The 21637-nt window shown below is 53.6% G+C and overlaps 4 protein-coding genes across 5 annotated transcripts; 2 read left to right on the top strand and 2 right to left on the bottom strand.

The window, feature by feature from the left end:
* Window positions 1-1214: 1214 nt before the first annotated feature.
* Window positions 1215-4172, bottom strand: C3H1orf232 (chromosome 3 C1orf232 homolog). Of its 2 annotated transcripts, none has more exons than XM_052175696.1 (4): window positions 4084-4172; window positions 2793-2876; window positions 2593-2690; window positions 1215-1512 (listed from the first exon to the last, which is right to left on the bottom strand). In XM_052175696.1, exons 1-4 carry the CDS (start codon window positions 4165-4167, stop codon window positions 1215-1217), a joined length of 564 nt encoding a protein of 187 aa, XP_052031656.1. In that variant the 5' UTR covers window positions 4168-4172. The 2 variants fall into 2 exon arrangements, with proteins under 2 accessions (XP_052031656.1, XP_052031657.1); XM_052175697.1 differs by lacking the exon at window positions 4084-4172 and adding an exon at window positions 3405-3601.
* A 1410-nt stretch (window positions 4173-5582) lies between these two features.
* Window positions 5583-6547, top strand: Znf593 (zinc finger protein 593). The gene is made up of 3 exons (XM_052177677.1): window positions 5583-5906; window positions 6131-6193; window positions 6288-6547. Exons 1-3 carry the CDS (start codon window positions 5707-5709, stop codon window positions 6427-6429), a joined length of 405 nt encoding a protein of 134 aa, XP_052033637.1. The 5' UTR covers window positions 5583-5706; the 3' UTR covers window positions 6430-6547.
* A 257-nt stretch (window positions 6548-6804) lies between these two features.
* Znf593os (ZNF593 opposite strand) lies at window positions 6805-7135 on the bottom strand. The gene has a single exon (XM_052177678.1). It carries the CDS (start codon window positions 7052-7054, stop codon window positions 6809-6811), a length of 246 nt encoding a protein of 81 aa, XP_052033638.1. The 5' UTR covers window positions 7055-7135; the 3' UTR covers window positions 6805-6808.
* Window positions 7136-11228: 4093 nt separating this feature from the next.
* Window positions 11229-20397, top strand: Cnksr1 (connector enhancer of kinase suppressor of Ras 1). The gene is made up of 19 exons (XM_052175695.1): window positions 11229-11287; window positions 13557-13714; window positions 13829-14010; window positions 14916-15000; window positions 15363-15404; window positions 15481-15585; window positions 16170-16229; window positions 16349-16411; window positions 16743-16844; window positions 16923-16984; window positions 17058-17131; window positions 17274-17371; window positions 17450-17480; window positions 17776-17948; window positions 19043-19116; window positions 19256-19327; window positions 19826-19899; window positions 20031-20092; window positions 20184-20397. The coding sequence occupies exons 1-19, from the start codon at window positions 11236-11238 to the stop codon at window positions 20331-20333; spliced, it is 1719 nt and encodes a 572-aa protein (XP_052031655.1). The 5' UTR covers window positions 11229-11235; the 3' UTR covers window positions 20334-20397.
* The last annotated feature ends 1240 nt before the right edge of the window (window positions 20398-21637 follow it).

The raw sequence follows: 21637 nt of genomic DNA, 5'->3' as shown, positions 1-21637 counted from the left end.
CGTGGGTTCCAGGCTGAGTACGTGAGCTTGGCCAAGGTGGGAGGGAGCTTTGGCGTGGGTTTTTTTTTTTGTTTGTTTGTTTTGTTTTTTTGTTTTGTTTTTGCTTTTTTTGAGACAGAATTTCTCTGTGTGTCCCTGGCTGTCCTGGAACTCACGCTGTAGACCAGGCTGGCCTCGAACACAGAAATCCGCCTGCCTCTGCCTCCCAAGTGCTGGGATTAAAGGCGTGTGCCACCACTGCCCGGCTTTGACGGTTATTAAAGGAGGTATAGAGCAGCGTTTTGGAGGAGCCATAATTTATGTGGCAAATGTGCCTGGGATATAGAAAGTGCTCAATACACGGTAGCTTGCTTAAATTACCCTGGATTCCCGGAGCTTCACAACCCAGACCCACCCTCCCAGAGTCCTGAGATAAGAAAGGCTGAGACTTGGAGGATCTGTGATTGAAATCACTGAAACTGGGACACCTTTTAGGTCAGGGTTCGGAACCTCCTGCTACTACTGTCCGTGTGTGCCCCAGTTCACCTTCACACTGTTAGCAACCACAGGCAACACTGGGGGTTGAACACAGGATTTCATGCAGCTAGAAGCCCTCCACCAACCAAGCTATATTCCCAGCAGGGTTCCTTTTTCCCCTGGCGACACAAAGTCGCGGATTTTCCCTCACAGATTCCGGGAGAAGCCTTTGTTCAGAATTACCCTCCTTCAGCGCTGATTTCCTTCCCTAACTCTGCATTCTTCTCCAGGAAACGGTCTCAAAATTCCCCATGTACCCTGAGCTCTCACGGGTAGCCCTGTTTTGTGCCTCAACAAAACCCTGTGTGGAACCCGCTGATAGAGAGAGCTACTTGTTGGTCCAACATTGTCCAGCATTTCGATTCCGCGTATGCCGTTGGGCCATCAGCAGGGTTTGCTGAATGAAATAAAGATGGGCAGGGAAGTGGAGTCTGTCCGCTGGGGCTTTCTGGAAAGTCGCACCTCAAATCTAAGACCATCCTTCCTGTCACCTGGAGTGCCTGGGCACGGTGTCAGTAAAGAAGGTAAGGAACCCTTTAGCCAGATGTCCCAACCCCAACCCCCACCACCCACGAGGTCGCCCACCTAAAAGTAGCTTTTCCTGTTGTCCGAAAAAAAAAGTACGCAGTTACACTGAGTGTCGATCCAGGAGATTTTATGGGAGGTAGGGAAGAAAGGGCGCCGGTGAGGCTGGCCGGCTAGTCGCCCTTGGGCGCGGCCTTTACCCTCATCTCTGCCAGTTTGTGGGTAAGGAAACCCCACTTGAAGCCTGCCGCGGGATCCGCCTCCCGTGTCTCGGGGCTCTCGGTGGCCTCTTCCGCAGGCTTGTCCTGGGGCTCCAGGTCCCGCTCCGCGGTGGTCTCCCCGCCGCGTAGCATGGACGCCGCCGCCTGCTGCTGCTGCTGCCACCTGCTGGCGAACGCGTCCCAGAATCCTGGTCCGCGCGGCTCGGTCTCGGCTCCCGCCGCCTGCGAGGAAGGGGGTGCAGCCAGCGGGCTGCGGGAGAGGCAGGGGGTCAGCAGGATGGCTCAGGGGAGAAGCAGGGAGTCAGCAGGATGGCTCAGGGTCCCAGAGACGGGCAGTGGACAGACCGGGATCCTAAAGTTGGATAGAGCGGTCAGGAGTTCGGAGAAATGACTCTGGTGCAGAGAGGATAGGCCATCAAGCCAGGTCTGGAAAGCCAGAGTGGGTCTCTGAGAGGAGAAGGGAGAGAGTTGGGGCGGGCTCGTTTAGGTTTTATAGGAGGGACACCCCCGCCCCCCCCCGGGGGGGGAGAGTCAAGTGAGCAACGTAGTTAGGCTCTAGGATTGAGGGAAAGAGAAATTTGGAAGGCGGAGAAAGTGGAAGAAATCCTGGCACGGATGCTTAGAAGAATGGGTTAGGGGGAGTCGATGCGGGGAAGGCCTGTCAAGGAGGAGTGATAAATAGGGCTTGAAGAAGGAGCCTTGCTTCTGGAAAGGTCCTCCGAGAACTGGGACTGGAAGGTGGGGGAGGGGTGGATAGGACCTCTGAGGCCAGAGTAATGGATGGGGGTCCTAGGGAAGAAGGGGATGCCGTGTGTGGGTGAGCGGGGCTGAAGGCAGGCAGATGGGCTGTGTGAGAGAAACAACGCCAGCTGGGAATGAAGCCCTGAGTCTGTTCTCAATGTCAAAGACCTTATCAAGCACTGCTTTCCAAACTGGTTTGCCTTGGGATCCTCTGGGATTCTCAGGCCTCCGTGGACACCCAGAGACTCAGGAGAAGGGAAATCTACACGCTGGTGACAAGCTGCTTTGGAAGGTGAGGGTTGATCATCTAGACCACCTTTCTTTGTCACAAACACCCGGAAAGGTCTTCTCTGCTGTCCTGGGTTCTAGGGAGATGGCTGTCCTCAGGAAGAGGGAGGAGCCACCCATGAGACTTCCCTTTGCCTCAGTCCCAAGAGATCGAACCCCATCTCCTACCCAGGCCTGGTGTATCCTGGTAGGAAAGATCAGCCCGGGACTAAAGCTCTACGGGATTAGGACAGAGAGAGCCTTCTTGGGAGAAGAGAGATCCTTGGACCCTTCCAGCCCCACCCCCTAAGAACACACGTACTGATCAGCACAGGGCTCTGGTGGAAGCAGTTTGTCCTCATCTTCTTTGTTAAACAGAGACGACATTGTCAGCCAGCCTTTCACCCCAACCCCCTGAACCTGGGAGGAAAGATCTGGGAGTCAGGAATGGCCCAGCCTCCAAGGCGGCACCACAGCCTCTGTCAGGTTTCCCAGACTTGGACGGAAGAAGGTTGAACTCACCCTGCGGGCCAGCTGTGACATGGGGTTGAACGTCTCCTCCGTGGCTTCTGCCGTCTCAGACTCCACCAATGCTGGGCTTTCTCTCTGGGACACAAGAGGAGCCCCATTGCTAACCAGTGCACACACTAGGCAGTCTATGTACCATAGAAGCACATCTCCTGTGCACCTTGCATCTCCACTAGAGCCCATGGCAATGCTTATAGTAGCACACTTATCTCTGCATAATGCCTCTGCTCACGTGCACAGGCCTGCAAGGTAAATCTCTGCGGTAATTACCCTTGAGCACATTCATCTGCCCAACCCCAAACACATCTAAACAAACTCCAAACCTCGGATGACGGCACACTATGTGTAGTAAGTACCACAGACACACATGTCTCTTTGTGGCTAGACCTTTCCCCCTGTATACACAGGCACCCACACAAGAACACTCGTGTGGCTAAGCAATTCATTCCTGTGTCTTCTCCGGCAGGAATCTGCCTAGACAGAGACCTATGCACAGCCACAGCCCTCCAAATTTCCCTACCAACCAAATGTAACACCTGTAAATGCCTACAGGAAAGCACACAGGTACAGAATCCCGCTCCAAACCACACACCCAGGAAAACTCACTAAATCCAGTTCACAGCTGCTCCGGACTTTCCACAGAGACATTAATTGTAGCATTTTCCTACAAACATATCCATAGACTTGGACACCAACCTGTCTGTCATATGTTTAGCCTCCCTGTCACCAGGCCACCTCCTGCCCGCTGCCACATCTATTCATGTAACTGCCATTTACCCCAACTTCTAGACCGAAACTGTCTTAGTTTCAAAGTCTGTTTTGCCCTCTTCCTCACAACCAAGTACGGTCTAAGTGTGGCTTTGCTGGGATGCTGCCACTGTGGTCCACAGAGTGTAAGAGCTATTCCCCACTTTTTCATAAACAGGGGTTCATTATTCTCCAGGCAAGGGATCCCACTTTTGCTTAGCTTTGTCCACCTTGAAGCTGTATATAAAGCGTAACGTACTTTTGCGTCTACGTCTACTGCCAATTGGCGTTGGGACAATCTTTGTCATAGGGCAGTTCGTGAGATCCTCGAAGCCAGCTTCTCCCACGGCCCTACCTCTCCCTGTTCTCATTTTCTTGAACATCCCCATCCTTGCACTCCGCTGTTCAGAATCCCACCTACAGTTTTTGCCCAAGTGAATCTCTCTTCTTCCCCAGCCTGTACGACACTCTCTATCCTCCCTACCTTTGCCGTCTGTCTGTCTGTCTGTCTGTCCTAGAAAGCACGGACAGTACCCACCTCCTCTGCCAGGCCCTCTTCAGATTCTCCACTCAAAGTTTGTAGCACTTTGGACTTGTACGTTTTCCAGAAGGCTTGGTTCATGGCTGCAGGGGGAAAGGGACCTGCACCCAGGCACAGAAGGTGGCGGCTCAACGGGCTCCAATGGCTTTGGCTCCTGAAACTTGGAAGAATGGACAGCCTGTCCCGGGGGATCCGGTGACTTCATGAAAGATGTACCAGTCTCCCTGCTGGCCCTGTGCCAGGCAGGTAAACCTGATCCTAGTGATTCTGAGGTTGGGGCAGACTTGTGCCATTTCAGCCCCAAGTCTTGACCCAAATTGGCCAAAGTTAATAAAGTTGGCTCTTTGGAGAGTCCGTTTTCCTGCCCGCAGTTGGGAATATGGATGGAGGTTCATCCCTTAGAATAGCTGTAGAAAAAGTTTTCCACTCAAAGCCTTGAGTCCAGGAGCCATACTCATGTATCCTGTGATTGTCGCCATTCCAGCTGAGTTCTGGTCAGGGTCCCACCCTGTGTCTACCCAGTCCTCAGGAGCTGGAGTTGGAAGATCCCAGGCCACAGCCTGGCTTCCATTTCACTATGGGGCTGGCCTAGAAACCTGTTCTCCCCAGGGATGCACGTGCCTGACTCCCTGTTTCCTGGCAACTGGTTCCAAAGAGCCAGAACCCTGAATTATTGCTGAGATCCTCTGCCCCCATACAGTAGAGCTGGCTCTGGCCAGCCTGAGAGGCACCAGGCCAAGATGAGCGAAGGCCCGCTTCGTGGCCATTCCCCCTTTCCTGCCCGCCCTCCCCATGAGTCTGGGCATAGACAAAGAAAGCAAAGGTGGTGGTGGGGGTCTTCTAGGGACATTTCCTCCTGGGCTAGGGATGTGGTGTCCCACCCCAACCTCCTCTGTTAGACTGCCTGCCAGGATTATATGAAGCCCTGGACACCAACCCCAGTTCTGAAAGACCAACCAAGCAAGCAACCAAACAACAGACAAAAAGCTCTTTTTGTAAAAAGAACTGAGCATTCTTCAAGGACAGACCCCTTAGGTGGTTGATTCTTTGTGAAACAATTTTCTGCTCTTTGCCCCAGGAATTTGCTTGAAAGTAGAAGGGGCTGGGGGGTGGGGGGAGAAGAGATATAAAATGAAAAGCCAGTCGGGGGGTGTGGCAGGGAACAAGGCTCTTTGTTAGAAGCTAGGAGTATCTCTGGGTGACCCATCTATGATTCCACACCAGTTCTCATTTATGAAGCAATTTATTCATAGCACAAGCATCAGTGCTGTCCAGAGACGTTAAAAGCAGCCCCTACCACTGAAATCCCAGGTGTGGAAACCCGGAAGTGATCATGGGGCGGGCAGAATACTGTGTCCAGCTCCCCCAGGCCCGCTACTGCCCCGCCGGAACCCAGTCACTATCGTCGACGACCACCTGGGGGCGCTCAAGCAGCCAACCCGACCGTGACGTCATCAGAGGCAGTCTGTCCAATTCTGCTCCGCCCCCGGGCGGGCTTCTCGTGACGTCATTGGGCGGCCCGGAAGCGCCAACACGTGTGGGTCTCTTCTCTACTCCCTGTTTCTTGGTGTTGTATGTGTGTGTCGTTCTCTCTCTCTTTCTCTCTCTCTCTCTCTGATCATGGGTCGCTCCCGGCGGACCGGCGCGCACCGAGCACATTCCTTAGCCCGCCAGATGAAGGCCAAGAAGCGGCGGCCCGACCTGGATGAGATTCACCGCGAGCTGAGGCCGCAGGGGATCCCGCGGCCCAAGCCGGAGCGGGACGCAGAGCCCGACCCGGACCTGCCAGGGGGCGGCCTGCATCGCTGTCTGGCCTGCGCGTGAGTCCAGCCAGGGGAGCAGCAGGGTCTGAGTTACCAGTCCGGAGCAGCGAGGTCCGGGCCGCGAGCCGCTAGAAGGTTCTGTCTTGAGACCCGTGGGTCAGCGCGCCCCTCATCAATTTGGGCTCAGAAGCTGATGTCCAGGAACAAGCTAGGGCCAGGGAGGTAGGCATACCTGAGAGACCTCACCCCTCCACTCTTTCTCTCACCCTACATCCCTGCAGGAGGTACTTCATCGATTCTGCCAACCTGAAGACGCACTTTCGATCCAAAGACCACAAGAAAAGGTATGAAGGGGTCAGTAGAGGGCTGGTGGATGGGTGCCATGCGGGAAGGTCTCGCACTTGGTGAGCTCCGATCTCCTATTCTTCTTTCTCCCAGGCTGAAGCAGCTGAGTGTCGAACCCTACAGTCAGGAAGAGGCTGAGAGGGCAGCGGGCATGGGCTCATATGTGCAACCCCAGCGGCTGGGCGTGCCCACAGAAGTGTCCACTGAGATCCCTGAGATGGACACATCCACCTGAGAGGATGCAGGGCAGTGGTTCATCGGCCGGCGGGGCTGAGAGTGTGGATTTTGGATTTTGGGTTTGCGGAGATGCTCTCTTCTGGGTGTTCTGCCCAAAATAAAGGACCTGGACAAGAGGGCGCACCTCCGATATTAACTTCCCTTACCAGGGGTTTCTGGGCCAAGATGTCTACTCCCTACTAGGTCCAGCTTTGGAACCTGTATCCCACGCCTGCTTCTTGGAATCTGGGCGGGAGTCTAGGTACAGCGTAAAACTGGGGAGTAGGATCTAGCAATGGCCGAGACTAATCCCCCAGGGGAAAAGGTGGGATTCGGATATTGCAGCCCCTACCCTGAGTCACCTACCTCCAAGCCTGGGTGAGAGGCTGCCAGCCTCATCATGGGGCCTGTGATGGTTGCCGATGCTTCACCATCTTCCACACAGCGTAGCAGGAGCCACCTAACCCGAGGACAGCCAACAATGTAGCCACAATCCCAACGAGCGGACTCCGGGGCTCCGCCTTCAGCTCCCCAGCCACCTGCATCTGGGAGAACACAGAGGGTGCACGTGAAGGGCCAACTGAGGCTTCTGGCCAGGAACAGGATAAGATGGCGCAGCTGGGTAAAGAAGATTCGGACGCCATTTCTGCCCCGGGGAGATTCCACCCCGATCCTTCTCGCCTCACTGCCCATCTGGGTCCCGGCTAGGCAGGCAGCAGGGAATGTGACAGCCTGGCTGTTGGGGGATATCAGCCCTGTCACTGGGGGAAGTGGGGAGGAAGAGGTCAGTAGTGCTGAAAGCCAGTATTTAGAGTTACTTACCTGTAGCACCCGGAAGTAGCCAGGAGTCAGGCGTCGAAATCTCATAGTGGGGGCACTGGTCTCCCTGTTGGCCTGTGAAGTGGGAGCAGAAATGAAGACTAGATGTCGCCCGAGGTACCAAGAAGTGTAAACCCGAGCATAGGGGGTCCCTGACCTATTTGCCTGGGCACTGTGAGCACAGAGGATGCTCACTGATGCTGGCTTACCCAGGTCTGGCAGGGGGTGGGGCGGGGCGGCTGGATCTTTCAATCTGGCCCCTCCCCCCTGCCTGCTGCTGCCTTGCCAGCCTTAGGAGCATCTGTCAGGGGCGATCAGCATCAGGCCTGAGTAGCAGCTCCTCCCCCATTCGCCAGAGAGGCCTGGCCAGGCATGTAGGCAAAACCTTGGTTGGCAGTGCCCAGGAGTGCACACATCAAACAGGTACCGGGCAGTTTTCCTCAGCCCTGGTTTGCACCATGTGTGAGCATTAGCAAAAGAGGCCATATGACTTGTTAGCCACTTTGCTATTTGGCTTCTGTCAATTCAACCACTTTGGTGGGAAGATACACTCCATTTCCCCACAAAGATGGCATTCTCAAAAGAACATCTCTTGGGGGCTTGAGGATGACCAAAAAAAATATGCCATTAAGCTGTTTATAATATTGTGTTAAAAAATGTTAACTACATATATTTGTGTGTATGTGTTTTGTTATCTTGTTTTTTTCTTTTTTTTTTTTTTTTTTGGAGACAGAATCTACACATCCCTGGCTGTCCTGGAACTCACTGTGTAGATCAGTCTAGCCTTAAACTCAAACAGACATCCACCTGCCTCTGCCTCAAGAGTGCTGAGATTAAAGGTGTAGGCCAGCATGGCTAGCTTTTTGTTCTCTATGAAAATGAAAAACAGTACAGTTTTCAGAATAGTATGTGGAATATCTAAATAAAGAATAAGAGGGCTCTAGTGCAGTGATTGAGAGCCTGCCTGTCATTTGCAGACTCTGGAATAGATCCCCAGAACCACAAAGAAGAGAAAGGAAAACTAGGCTTAAAAGGAGTGTTAGCTGGGCACATGTCTGTAATCCCAGCTCTCCAGAGGCAAAGGCTGGAGGATCTCTGAACTGGAGGCTAGAGAGACCTTGTCTCAAAAAGAGAGAGCTGGGTGGTGGTGGCGCACACCTGTAATCCCAGCACTCTGGGAGGTAGAGGCTGGCGGATTTCTGAGTTCAAGGCCAACCTGGTCTACAGAGTGAGTTTCAGGACAGCCAGGACTATACAGAGAAACCCTGTCTCGAAAAAACCAAATCCAAAAAAATCAAAATAATAATAATAAATAAAAGGAGAGGACGAGATATAGAGGTGGCCAGACATAATAGCTGTCTTAGGGTTTTACTGCTGTGAAAAGCCGTCATGACCAAGGCAACTCTCACAAAGACATTTAATTGGGGCTGGCTTACAGGTTCAGAGGTTCAGTCTATTATCACCAAGGCGGGAACATGGCAGCATCCAGGTAGGCATGGGGCAGGAGGAGCTGAGTTCTACATCTTCATCTGAAGGCTGCTAGAAGACTTGTTTCTAGGCAGCTAGGATGAGGGTCTCAAAGCCCACACCTACTTCAACAAGGCCACACTTCCTCTAACAGCGATACCGTCTAATAGTGCCACTCCCTGGGCCAAGCTTGTACAAACCACCACAGTGGTACACTCTAATCCCAGCACTCAGGAGGCAGAGGCAGGCGGATCTCTCTGAGTTTGAGGCCAGCCTTGTGCACAGAGTGAGTTCCAGGACAGCCAGGGCTATAATGAGATCCTATCTCAAACAAAACAAAACAAACAAACAAACAAACAAAAAATACAGAGCTGAATATAGGGTGAGACTCTGAGTTCATACCTGGCATGTGGCTTCCATCCCTAGCACCCCATAAGCCAAATGTAGTGTCTTATGTCTGTAACCCCAGTACAAACTCAGTAGGAGGGTCTGAAAGTCAAGGTTGTCATCTTCTGACATAGAGGGAGCCCAGGCCGTCTGGGATCCCTACTACTCTCTGAAAAGGAAAGAACTGTCTCAAAACTGCTGTTCCTTAGCCTACTCCTAACTCCGCCTGTTGGCATTCTTTGTCTCAGGCCCCAATGTCATGTAGCTGCCAGTGGTTAGGTTCCTTTGTGTCTGTCAGACTTTGGATGGCCAAATGGCCACTACCTGTTCTCAGTCTGCTGACCCAGACTTCTCCTTCACACGTCTGCAGTCCCCACCTTAGAGTTCTCTGTTAACTACCCTGAGGGGAGGGCTGAGGATACGGTTGTGTGCTGGAGCGCGTACCCAGCATGTAAGGCCTGAAGTTCAGTTCCCAGCACCACAGAAAGCAAGTGGTAAGTTAGACCACTCATTCTACTAAATGCTTCTATTTTGATACAGCGTCTGTGTAGTCCTGCTGTCCTAGACCAGGCTAGCCTCAAACTCACATCCACTTGCCTCTTCCTCCCAAGTGTGGAATTAAAGGGGTGTTCCCACTGTTCTTGGCTAGTGTTCCTTAAATATATTTAAAATCTATGCTTAATTACACTAAAATTATTGGGGTGCATGAATGCTGTGGTGTGCGTGTGGCAGTCACAGGATCACATGTAGGAATCAGTTCTTCATGTGGGTCCTAGAGATTGAATCTCATTGGCCCACTTTTATGTTCTCTTCTTTTCTTCCTTCCTTTCTTTTTCCCCCTCCTCCGGCTCCCCCAAGACAGGGTTTCTCTGTGTAGCCCTGGCTGTCCTGGAACTCACTCTGTAGACCAGACTGGCCTCGAACTCAGAAATCTGCCTGCCTCTGCCTCCCAGAGTGCTGGGATTACAGGTGTGCACCACCACTGCCCGGCTCGCTTTGGGCTTTTAAGAGCATCATTCCAGCTGCCTCTGTGATGCAGCCTGTGGTCCCTGCTTTTTTTGGAAACTGAGGTAGGAAAATCACTGGAACCCCTGAGTCATTGAGCAGTCTGAGCCACATAGTAAGAATGAAAAGCAACTCAAAGATTGCAGCAAGAATAAAAGTGCTTCCAGGAGGCAGCTAACATCTGCAAATGTCTCTCGGGAATGGTTGGCGTGTTTCTACTTTACTTACTATGGTAACCAATACAGGCGTGTTGTGCCCTAAAATCAGTAATAACTGAACTGATCAAAGTCTTACTTTGACAAAGGGCCTCCAAGTCTCAACGGATTGTCAAAGGGGCAGAGGTCCGCGCTGAAGCTTTGATTTACTTAGATTTCGTTTCTACTGTTGCATTTTTTGTTTTGGAATGGCTCCAGGTCCTCCTTGAACTCGAGCAATCCACCTGCCTCAGCCTCCAGAATCCTGAGATTACACCATTTAAAGCATTTAAAGTATTTGTTCAGATACTCGCAAATGTCCCATGAAGGACTGTTATGCCCTGAAAATAAGCACTGAAATCCAGGTCAGCCGTCTGGGCACCGACTCCAGACGGCACTGATAACAAACACCACCGGGGCCGCGGGCTGGGTAGTTGGGGGCCTTGCTTCTGCGCCAACCATTCACGTGGTGTTCTGTGTATGTGTGTGTGTGTGTGTGTGTGTGTGTCCTCTCTGCGGGGACATGGGCCCAATTTGTTTTTCGTTTTGTTGAGATTTGAGACAAAGTCTCGAAGCGCAGCCCTGGCTAGCCTGGAACTCACTATGAAGACCCAACTAACGTCAAACTCACGGTCCTCCTTGGTGAGGCCAGTTTTGAGTCGAATCCCATGCCAGTTCCGGACTGCCTGAGTCACACCCCTTGGCGCCAGCCCTGGAGTCCAACTGCCTAGTTGCCAAAGTCCTAGGATGCCAGAGGGGCAGGGCAGGAGGAACACAGGCGGTGGACCAATGGCGGTGGCTCTGCCTCACCTGGGTGGCCACGTGGGCCCAGGTATGCAGCAGCCCCGCCCTGCCCGCCCTGGCCCAGCCCCTTGGGCTCCGGGCTCCAGGCTCTGGCTCAGACTGGGAGCGGAAATTCCTGCAGGCGCTGGACGCTGCGGGCGGAGCTCGGGATGGAGCCCGTGGAGGCCTGGACCCCCGGGAAGGTGGCTGCTTGGCTGAGAGGTTGGTGAACCGGGAGAGGCAGGGGCGAGGTGGGCTCAAGGGGACTAGTGCGGTGTCCCTTGGACCAGAAAGTAGGGAGGGAAAAGGAAAAAGAACCTAGAGTCTATGAGTCAACAGGTATTTATAGAGCGTCCGACCTGTGCCAGCCTACCAGAGTCCCCTATACAGGCACAGCGAGGGCAGAAATAGGCCGGGGGACACTAGAGGGCCCAAGATGCAGCAAGGGGTCTTTGAACTTTGGTGCGTTCTAGCGCCTGCCAGGATGGCGGCAGACAGGTGCGGTAGTAAGCAAAGCAGGGAGGCGCTAGTGGCCCACGCCCCCTTTATCTCCGTCATCTTCTCTGTGCCCCAGGGCCCTGCGAGCTATTATTAAGCCCATTTTTCAGAAGTAGAAACGTACACAGAGCCGGTAAGTGATTTGTTCAGTCTTGGAACAGGGCCGTCCCTTGGTGTCATTTTCCCAGCCTAAGCTTGGCAGTAAGAGAAACAGAAACCCCCAGTCATACTGAAGGGGCGACACGGCTCCACCCCGAAACTTCCGTCTGGAGTGAGGCTTGCTCCCCAGGTGATCAAGAGTCATAAACACAGTCAGACTCAGGAAAAAGAGGGCGTTCGGTGGCTGCAAGAGGGAGTGTGGAGGCTCTGGGGTGGGGGTGGGGGCAGCTGGAGCCCGCTTGGAGACCTTTTCAGCCCAGGAGAGCAGCCCAGGAGAGCAGCAGGGGGACTCGCACACTGGGGCCCAGGCCAGCACTACCGCTCACCAGCACGGTGACCACAGGTCTCCGTTTCTCTATTCATGAATCGGACAAAATGAGACCATGGTGGTGTGACGAGCGTGCATAGCTCAAATGTTCGTGCCCTCTGGGAGGGGGGATGGCAGACGGTCAACGTGGGAATGAAACTGTCCGAGGAACCCTGGCTCCAGGGCTCCCAATCCAGCACTCTTAAGGCACAGGAGAATGGGGGAGGAGAATCTAAAAACAACTCCACATTCCCGAGGACGGTCGGTCGTCGGGCCTGGACTGGGAGGCTTTCCACCAAAGCCTGAGCGAGCTGTTACATCTCCCTCCACTAGTTCACCCAGATGTGTATCAGGGACGATGAAGGGTGGGCCTCACCTTCTAGAAATGTGAAGGGCAAAGGTGCCAGATGGGTAAAGTTGTTGTTGTTGTTGTTTGGAGACAAGGTTTCTATGTGTAGCCCTGGCTGTGAACTCAGGGATCCCCCTGCCTCTTCCTTCCGAGTGCTGGGATTAAAGGCATGCACCACCACACCCGACTATGGGTAAAGTTCTCAAAACACTGCCTCCCACAAAGTAAAGTCATGCATGTCACAGCAGACAGCCTGGCAGCCATGTGATGACCGCCGCTGTCTGACTATAGCAAGTGCCCACAGCAATCTTCTGAAGTACATGGTTAGAAGCAGGCACTGCTACCGTTCCTGGTTTATTTATTTTTTACATTTTCTTTACTGTGTGTGTGTGTATATGTGTTTTACCTGCATGTATGTATGTGCACTTTGAGAGTGCTGTCGGATGGTCATGAGTTACCCTGTGGGTGCTGGGAAACGGAACCTGGGTCCTGTGCAAGAACAGTAAGTGCTCTTAACCACTGGGCCGTCTCTCCAGTCCTGCTCCTGCTTTGTGTGAGGAAATTTAGGCAGGGAGCTATTCTGTATCTTGAGTGTTAGCCCCCCTCAGGTCTCCCTTACATCACGTGCTCGGGACATGGATACTGGGGAAACAAGCTTAGGTCCCTTCCAAGAACAGTGTGTGTTGTTCTTAACCACCGAAGCATCTCACTAGCTTCCGTTTTTTGTTTTCTTTTAGTAAAGATTTCTTTATTTAATGTGCATCCATGTTTTACCTGTATATATGTCTGTGGGAGGGTGCCAGATCCTCTGGAACTGGAGTTACAGACAGTTGTGAGCTGCCATGTGGATGCTGGGAATTGAACCTGGGTCCTTGGGAAGAGCAGCCAGTGCTCTTAAGCACATAGCCACCTCTCAGGTCCCTGTTTGTTGCGTTTCATGGTCACTAGATGTCCGAGTATTTGAGCATGAAGTCGGCGGATGGCAACGTCAGTGGGTGGGGCACACTTGCTGGAGTCTCTGGTTTACAACTCAGTCGCATCAGCTGTGAGAAGGGCAGAACCCAGTCAGGGCTCAGGGTTGTCATTAGAGACAGGAAGGAGAGGAAGGGCTCTGATGTAATAAAATCTCGGAATGGTGATGACGCCTATTTGCCCACGCTGACCCCTTCCTGCTCCAGGTCTTGATGATGCCCTACAGGACTATCCCTTCGAGGACTGGGGTTTGCCCGGGAAGTACCTGCTGCAGCTCTGTCCCCAAAGCCTCGAGGCTCTGACTGTGTGGCCTTTGGGCCACCAGGAGCTCATTCTAGATGGGGTGGAGCAGCTCCGGGCCCTGGTGAGTGAGCACTGCCTGCACTGGCCCTGGCATCCACCAGCTGAGGGGTCTGCCCATGAGGGCTGGCTGCCAGGGAGGATGCAGTGATATGCCCCCCCCCCTTCTTTGATGCAGGGCTCTAAACTACAGACAGAGAACCTGCAGAGCCTGGCTCAGGGGCTGCTGGAAAGGACACAGGCCTTCCAAAGCTTGGTCCAAGGCCGTCTGGGAGATTGTGCTGAGACACCTGCTGATGTCCTCAGTGCTGCTGTGGCGCTGGTGCGGGAGGCCCATGCCCTCCTCTCTTGGCTTAACAGGTACTAGGGATGGGTGACTCACAGCGACTGACTGTTCTTACCCTTGGCATCCTCTAGGGTCTGGGACAGAAAAACAGTACTTGGCTGTTGATCTGATCCGTCAGAGCAGATCTGAATGGAGACACTGAGACACTCAGCTTCCCACCCCACCCTAGAGCCTGTCAGCTTAATGATTTTATCAAGAGTTGAGTTTTTGTTTTGCTTGTTTGACGTGTGTGTGGGGGGGGGGGGCGGGCAAAGGTCAGAGCATCTTTTACAAGGATCAGTTCTCGTCACCGTGGCGTCCCAGGTACTGAACTCAGGGACTCAGGTTGTCAGCCTTAGAGGCAAGCATCTTTACCCATGGTTAACCTCTCCCCGGTCCCACAACCAAAGGAGAGCAGTTGTCTGTTCTGTGTGTTTCAGTTCCCTCAAATATCACCTCCTCGGGGATGCCTTCCCTGTGTGATGCTCTTACAGCTAGCTCATTTTGTAACACCCAGAACAGCTGAAGTTAAATCATTAATAATATAACTTCCTATTTAATGGCTGTCTCCCTGTTGTCTACAACAGGGCCTGGTGCATATGAGACAAATAAGTCAGGGCTGGAGAGATGGCTCAGCAGGTAAGAGCACCAACTGCTCTTCCAAAGGTCATGAGTTCAAATCCCAGCACCCACACGATGGCTCACAACCATCCGAAAAGAGATCTGATGCCCTCTTCTGGTGTCTGAAGACAGCTACAGTGTACCAGTGTGCTTACATATAATAGTAAAATAAATAAATCTTTCAATAAATAAATCTTTTTAAAAAGAAAGGCAAATAAGCCCTGTGCTGAGCACACCCCACCAGAGACAGGCGTTATCTCCAGTTCTCGGGTGATAATTATGTCCGACATCCTCTTTGTCATTGTCCTTCCCCTGCCAGGCGCCTCTTCTCTCAGGTAAATGACTTCTCTGCCTGCCAGGAGATTGGCGTGCTGTGTGGGGAGCTGGGCCAAGTCCTGCAGGAGGTATGGGGACAAGGGACAGGCTGGTCTAGGTCCCAGGGCTTTTTATAACCTGTGACCAAGACTGGGTGTGTGTGTGGGGGGGAGGGTGGTGAGGAGGAAGAGAAGAAGCCTGGGTGTGGGGTAACAGGCCATGGGGTGGGTCTTGGGGTTTCCCAGGCAGAAGCTCGGGTAACATTCGGGAAGGGTGGTAAGTTAGGATGTGTGTAGTGATTGTTGAGTCAGATGTCGGGAATGAAACCTTGGAGTTAAAACTCTGAGACTGTTCTAATTCTGGTGAGGAGACCAGTGTAGAGGAGAGGAGCCCGTGTCCTTAGGAGAAGGTGCTCCCCACTCCTCCCTAAAGGAGTGCTCCCTGCTTTCAGGACTGCCCAGAGGCTGAGAAGGAAGGCGACATCCTGAGGATCGTGAGTGTCCTGAGGGGGAGGGGAGGAGTAGGGGACTGAATCCGATGCAGCCAGACAACCTGCAGTCCTCCCTTAGTGCGGCCACGTGGCAGGGATCTGTCACAACATCCTGAGCTTCAGCCCGGCGGAGCTGCTGGAGCAGAGGGCCGTGTTGGAGACGGTGCAGTTGGACGACCCTGCCGTGAGTTCTGACCCCTGACCTCTTCCCGCAGACCCCTGGCAGCCTTGTCCGAGCAAGCGAGCCCTGAGACATGGTCCAGGGGCCCCCGGCGCCTTGTATTGATGAGTCTTCCGTGCCCAGGTGTTAGATGGAGACCCAGAGGATTCACTCGGGGTCTCACCACTCCTGGGTACCTTTCCCAAACCAGAGGGGCTATTTCGTGTGGCCCAGGTAGTGCATTTCAGCCCTGGCAGGGTTCTGGAGGGGGCTGATTAATAGAAATGAGAGAGGACGCTTACACTTGAAATAACCATTGGAGAAAACCAGAGTTTTCTTGCCCCCAGCCCCATGCCATCCCCTCTTCTCTATTCAGGAAACTCTGAGACTCTCACCTCAGAAATCAGTGAAACAGTTTCACTGTGGCCTTATGAGGGGGGAGAGGTAAGGGGTGGGGCAACAAGCCCAAAGCTACACAGCAGTTAGGACAATGACTTCGTAGGGCTCTGTCCCCATTCCGTTCACTAGAGTGCCGGTGTCCACTGTGGGGTCCTGCCCTCGGCCTCTGCTGAAACCAGGCTTTAGTGACTTGGCCTCTGTCTCTACAGGGTCTAGAGATTCACACCACCAGCAACTGCCAGCACTTTGTGTCCCAAGTAGGGGTTCAGGTAAGAGCTTCAACCACTCCCACTACCCCTGTCTATCCTGGAGGCCTTCTCCCCTACTGGCCATGGCCGCTTCAGGACCCAGGAAAGCCTCATTCTCTGAGCCCCTTTCTTCACCCCAGGCTGCCACCAGCTCCCAGATCCTGCCAGGAGACGAGATCGTTCAGATCAATGAGCAGGTGGTGGTGAGTGATGGGGAAGGGGCAGGGAGGCCGGAGGTGACGGGCACTGAGGAGGGGTGTTGGCGGAGCGGGAAAGTCACCAGAAGGTTTTGTCCCGTGTGAAGACCAGGGCTGTGGGAGCTGCCTTGGCGTGACATGAGTCCACCCAGAAAGGTCTCACGGTGACTGCTGACGGGCGGGATCTCACTTGTGCTAGCCTGACCTTCCACAGAGCTCAGTCAAAGGGCTCCCTGGAGGTGGTGTGAAGGAGTGAGACCTGGCAGGGAGCTCTGAGAGGGAAGGAAGAGTTACTGGGGTGCTGCAGATCCCCCAACTCAGTCTCCTTGTTTCCCAGGTGGGCTGGCCCCATAAGAACATGCTGAGGGAGCTGCTGAGGGAACCAGCAAGAGTCAGCCTTGTGCTGAAGACGATTCCCGTGCCAGAGACCCCCTCACAGGTACCTGCTCTGCCACTCCACACCTGCTTTCAGACTCTCAGGGTCACCTCCGTCACTTTGTTTCTGGTTGCTTCCCAGACGCCCCTGGACTCCCCTCACCTGCTAAGCCAGCCGCTGCCCCTGAACCCACCGTCTCCCAGGTAACAAGCTCTACCTTAGGTGTGCCTCGAAGCAAGGACCACGGGCTCATCTATGTCCCCTTGCTCTCCACAGAGTTCCATCTGAAGGCCTTTTTGCCTTCAGCCTGTCTGCTGATGGAAATCCTGGACCCAGTCCCACCTGGACAGGTAGCTTGACAGCCCCAGCAGGTGGCTCATGATCTGGGAAGGTCACCTGAGTACCCAACCGACACTCCGTGCTGACATTTCTGCCCACAGGCCTGGGCCTAAACTCATGAATTTTCCCTCTTCCCTCCTCCCTGCCTTACAGACTCTACCTCCCTTGACGCTCAGTCCCCGCCCACTCTCCCAGGCACACTTCCAGAAGAAATGGCAGAACCTCTGAAGTCTTCGGGACCCCTTGACAAGGTAAACTCAAGCACTCAGTAGGGAGGGGCGTGAGCTCTGGATCTAGACGCTTCTTTAAGTTCTTCATGGTCTTTTCAGAGCCCTATCCTTGGTTGGAAGAAATCTAAAGGTATGAGAGGCCCTGGCTGATGGGAGCTCGGGGGGTCTTACGGGGCTGGGTATGACCCCCTCACTGCATATACATGTTACCTAACACAACAGCCTTTCCTGAAAACATGGGCCCCTGCTTCTAGCCTAGGTCTCTTGCTAGCTCTGAGACAGGAGAAAGCACCCTCTGATTGTCAGTTTTCTCATTGTAAACCCAGAGTATGCCCTCAGTTCGCTGGGGAGTCCCACGGGGGCAGGTAGACTCAGGGAAGAGTGCTTGTCGGGCCATCACATCAGGGTCTGCTGTGCTGGGGCAGGTATAGCCACAAGGCTGAGCCGCCGACGGGTGTCCTGCCGAGAGCTGGGTCTGCCAGACTGTGATGGATGGCTTCTACTGCGAAAGGCACCCGGTGGCTTAATGGGCCCACGCTGGCGCCGCTGCTGGTTTGTGCTCAAGGGACACACCCTCTACTGGTACCGCCAACCCCAGGTGAGACCCTATACACACGCTTGCATAGGTAACAAGGGAACCTGAGGGTCACCATTCTTACCTTCTACACAGAGGAGCCCCATACTTTCCTAGTATTCCTGTTTGTAAAGTGGGGGGTGGCTCTTGGTAGGAAAATGAGTTTATACACAGATAAAAGAATGTTCTAGGGGGACTGGAAAAGTGATCAGCAGTTACAAAGCACTTGTAACTCTCACAAAGGTCAGATGTGTGACACCCAGCTGGTAGCTGCTGGGCATCCAGTGCCCTCTTCTGCGGGCACTCATGTAGTGCACAGACATGCATCACTCTGCGCTACATAGCAAATTTCAGGTCAGCCCAGACTATAGCATGAGGCTCACGTTTCAGAAAACGCAGCCCGATGGTCCGGCTTCGTGGACACAGGTGCCTGTCGCTAAGCCTGATGACTGGGCTATGATACCCCAAACCCACATGGTCTGACAGGCTGTCCTCTGATCTCCATGTGTCTTGTGGCGTGAGTGGAAAGGCGCCCCCCTCCCCAATAAATAAATGTGAAACTTTTTTTTTAAGTGTAGAAAAAGTCACTTTTATTCTCTCTTCCTCTTCCTCGTCTCCCAATATTTCATCCATCCTAGTGATAGGCCACTCAATAGTCAGTCATTCAGGTGCCTGCTGGCTCCAGCTCTGAGGTGGAGCACTGAAGGCCACAGGGAAGATTCAGACAGTCCCTGACCCTCTGCATCTCAGAGGCCCGCGGGGGCAAGGGTTGAATACATCCTTAAGAGCAATAGGCCATGTGCTGGGATAAAGGAAATCTCAAGTGATAAGTGGGGGCCTGGTCCCCCACAGTCTAATCCAAGGACCCTGGAAGCTTCTTTGGAAAGCATAGTTTGGATGTTTGTCGAATGAAAGGGGAAAGAAAACCAGGAAGGGGAAAGACTTTGCGGGGCACAGCAGCTAAAGGGCTGCCTGAGCAGGGCTCCTCCCCTTTGCTCCCCTTCCCTGTCTAGAAGGGCCCCTAGACCACACCTTCAGCCCTGAAGGGATAACTAGGGAGCTGGCTGAGTCTTGGGGGCCCGTGGCTCCGTGCTGACCATCGTGCTGTGATTCCCCAGGATGAAAAGGCCGAAGGGCTTATCAATATCTCCAACTACAGCCTGGAGAGTGGGCATGACCAGAAGAAAAAATAGTTAAGTCTTGGAACGAGATGGGATTGGGAGAAAGGGGGAGAGGAGGGTAGAGGTAGCTGGAATGCCTGCTCCAGTCTGTCTCTGGATTCTGGACGGGCTCGCCCAGAGGAGGCTGTCACCTCTTTCTGCCCCCGGCAGTGTGTTCCAGCTGACCCATAATGTGTACAAGCCCTTCATCTTCGCTGCTGAGACCCTGTCTGATCTGAGCATGTGAGTGCCACTTCCTTGTCCCTACTCCCATGCAGTCCCCAGCTACCAAGCGTTTAAGTGCTGAGCTCAGGGAACAGGACTCAAACCCTAACCCTCAGGAAGCCTCAGTTTCATCATCTGCAAAATGGGCAAAGAAGCATTCTTACCTCACTTGCTCCCTGAGTGTTAGTTCTGTGGATCTGGGACAAGGTGGTTCACTCCTCTAATTCCAGCACTTACGAGGCTGAGGCAGGAGTATTGTAAGTATGAGGCTGGCCTGGGCTACATGGTGAGTTTCAGATCAACCAGAGCAATATAGTAAGACGCTGTCTCAAGAAAACAGGAAAGAAAGTGGAAGATATAGCTTAATATAGAAAGCGTTTCTTTATGCTTGGGCTCCAGGATCAGACCAAAGTTTAGGGGGAAAAAAAATTAAAAGATGTAGGTAAAGGCAGAAAAGCGCAGATCTCTGAGGGCCAAAGAGGATGGAAACTCCAGGACCCACATGCTCCCCCTCAGGTGGGTGCGGCACCTCATTACCTGCATTTCCAAGTACCAGGCTCCAGGCCGGGCCCCCTCGGCCAGAAAGGAAGGTGAGTGGATCACCGAGTGGGAGGAGGAGCAGTCCCTGCCATTCCCCAGCCCCGGTGCCGGAACTCAGATCTCCTGGCCCACTCCATGGTGCTCTAAACCCAGTCTGTGGTTCTCCAACTCCCCACCCTAGATTGCTACAGTGAGACAGAAGCAGAAGACCCGGATGAGGACGCTGGGTCCCGCTCAGCTTCTGTGAGTCAAGTCTCACTTCTGAGTAGGAGGTGGGGCTGGATGGCAGGCGGTGCGGGCTCAGATTAATCCTCCCTCTCCTGCCTTGACACAGCCTGGCCCTGCTCAAGCTTGGAGTGACACATCACCCGTGGCTTCACCCCTGCAGAGTCCGAGGGCCTCCTGTGGCTCTTCACCAGGTGCTGCTCCGGGAGCAGGGAACTGGGCTTCAGGGCTGTCGTGTGGTACTCATCCTGCATCCTGATTCCACAGACAGCAGTGACAGAGCCCTGGAAGGAATGGTACAGGGGCTGAGGCAGGGAGGGGTGTCCCTCCTGGGCCAGCCACAGCCCCTGACCCATGACCAATGGAGGAGTTCTTTCATGAGGCGCAACCGTGACCCTCATCTCAATGAGCGCGTGCACCGTGTCCGGGCACTACAGAGCACACTCAAGGTGAGGTGGGCACACTGGGCACCCACTAGGATAAGACTCTGGGCTTCAGGCCCTGGTGGTGTCTGGTTTCTAGCTCCACCGTGAGTTCAGGACTGTAGACTGAAGGCTACAAGCCCTGGATTTTCTGGGGCCCAATCCTGGGCTCCATATTCCATTCAAGTCTCAATTGCGTTCTGAGGCAAGTTCTAGAAGGTTCCATGTACAGAGACTCTCTATTCACCCAGACTCTTGGTCTAGGGTATCCTGGTGGTGGGCGCAGGATAAGCTCCTGGGTTCTGTTCCTCCTTGGGTGACTGTGAATCTTTGCCCCCTTAATTTTACCTCAGGCAAAGCTCCAGGAACTGCAGGCTCTGGAGGAAGTGCTGGGTGACCCTGAACTCACAGCAGCAAAGTTCCGCCTGTGGAAGGAACAGAATCAGGAGCTGTACTCAGAGAGCCTGAGGACCTGGGGAGGGACGCGGGCCCAGACCAGCTCCTCAGATCCAAACTCTGACTCCAGGGGTCATTCCCCACAGCCCTTACCCTCTGACCCCGAAGAGCCCTTCTAGCTTTTCTCCCTTGACCCCAGACAACAGCCTCCAACCTCCTGACCTTTGACCTCTGACCCTGACTGAGGACTACTTCATTACCAGTCTCAGATGTGTTTAACGGGGTCTGTGAGAGACAGGAAGGAGTGTTAGCCCTTAGCTTTACCCCCAAAATGTTCTCTCTCCTGGGCTTCCACACTTTCTACTCATGTGTCCCTGAGAGAGGAAGGAAATCTTCCATCTTCTCTAAGAGAGAAGGCCCTCAACCCGTCCTCAGATCTGAGATGTCCCTGCCTCCCTGGGTCATTCAAAAAGGTTTCCCAGATCAGATCTAGATAGGTGTTTATTTTATTTTACATGAGAGATGCTTTTCCACCAAATAAAGTTGATTTCTCTGAAGTGAACCCACGTGTCTTTGCTTTAGAATTAGGTGTCTGCACCCTCTGCCATGCCCCACTCCACCCCTGCCTCTCCAACCACCCACAGGAGTAAAGGGATGCTGGCAGGGCTAGAGTGAATGCTTCTCCATCACGGGGTGGGTGGCAAGCTCGCTGGGTAGCCCATTACCCTGAGTTAGACACTTGAGG

This window comes from Apodemus sylvaticus, chromosome 3 (assembly GCF_947179515.1).
Source record: "Apodemus sylvaticus chromosome 3, mApoSyl1.1, whole genome shotgun sequence".
NCBI lineage: Eukaryota > Metazoa > Chordata > Mammalia > Rodentia > Muridae > Apodemus > Apodemus sylvaticus.
This window is presented reverse-complemented; position numbering and strand designations above follow the sequence as displayed.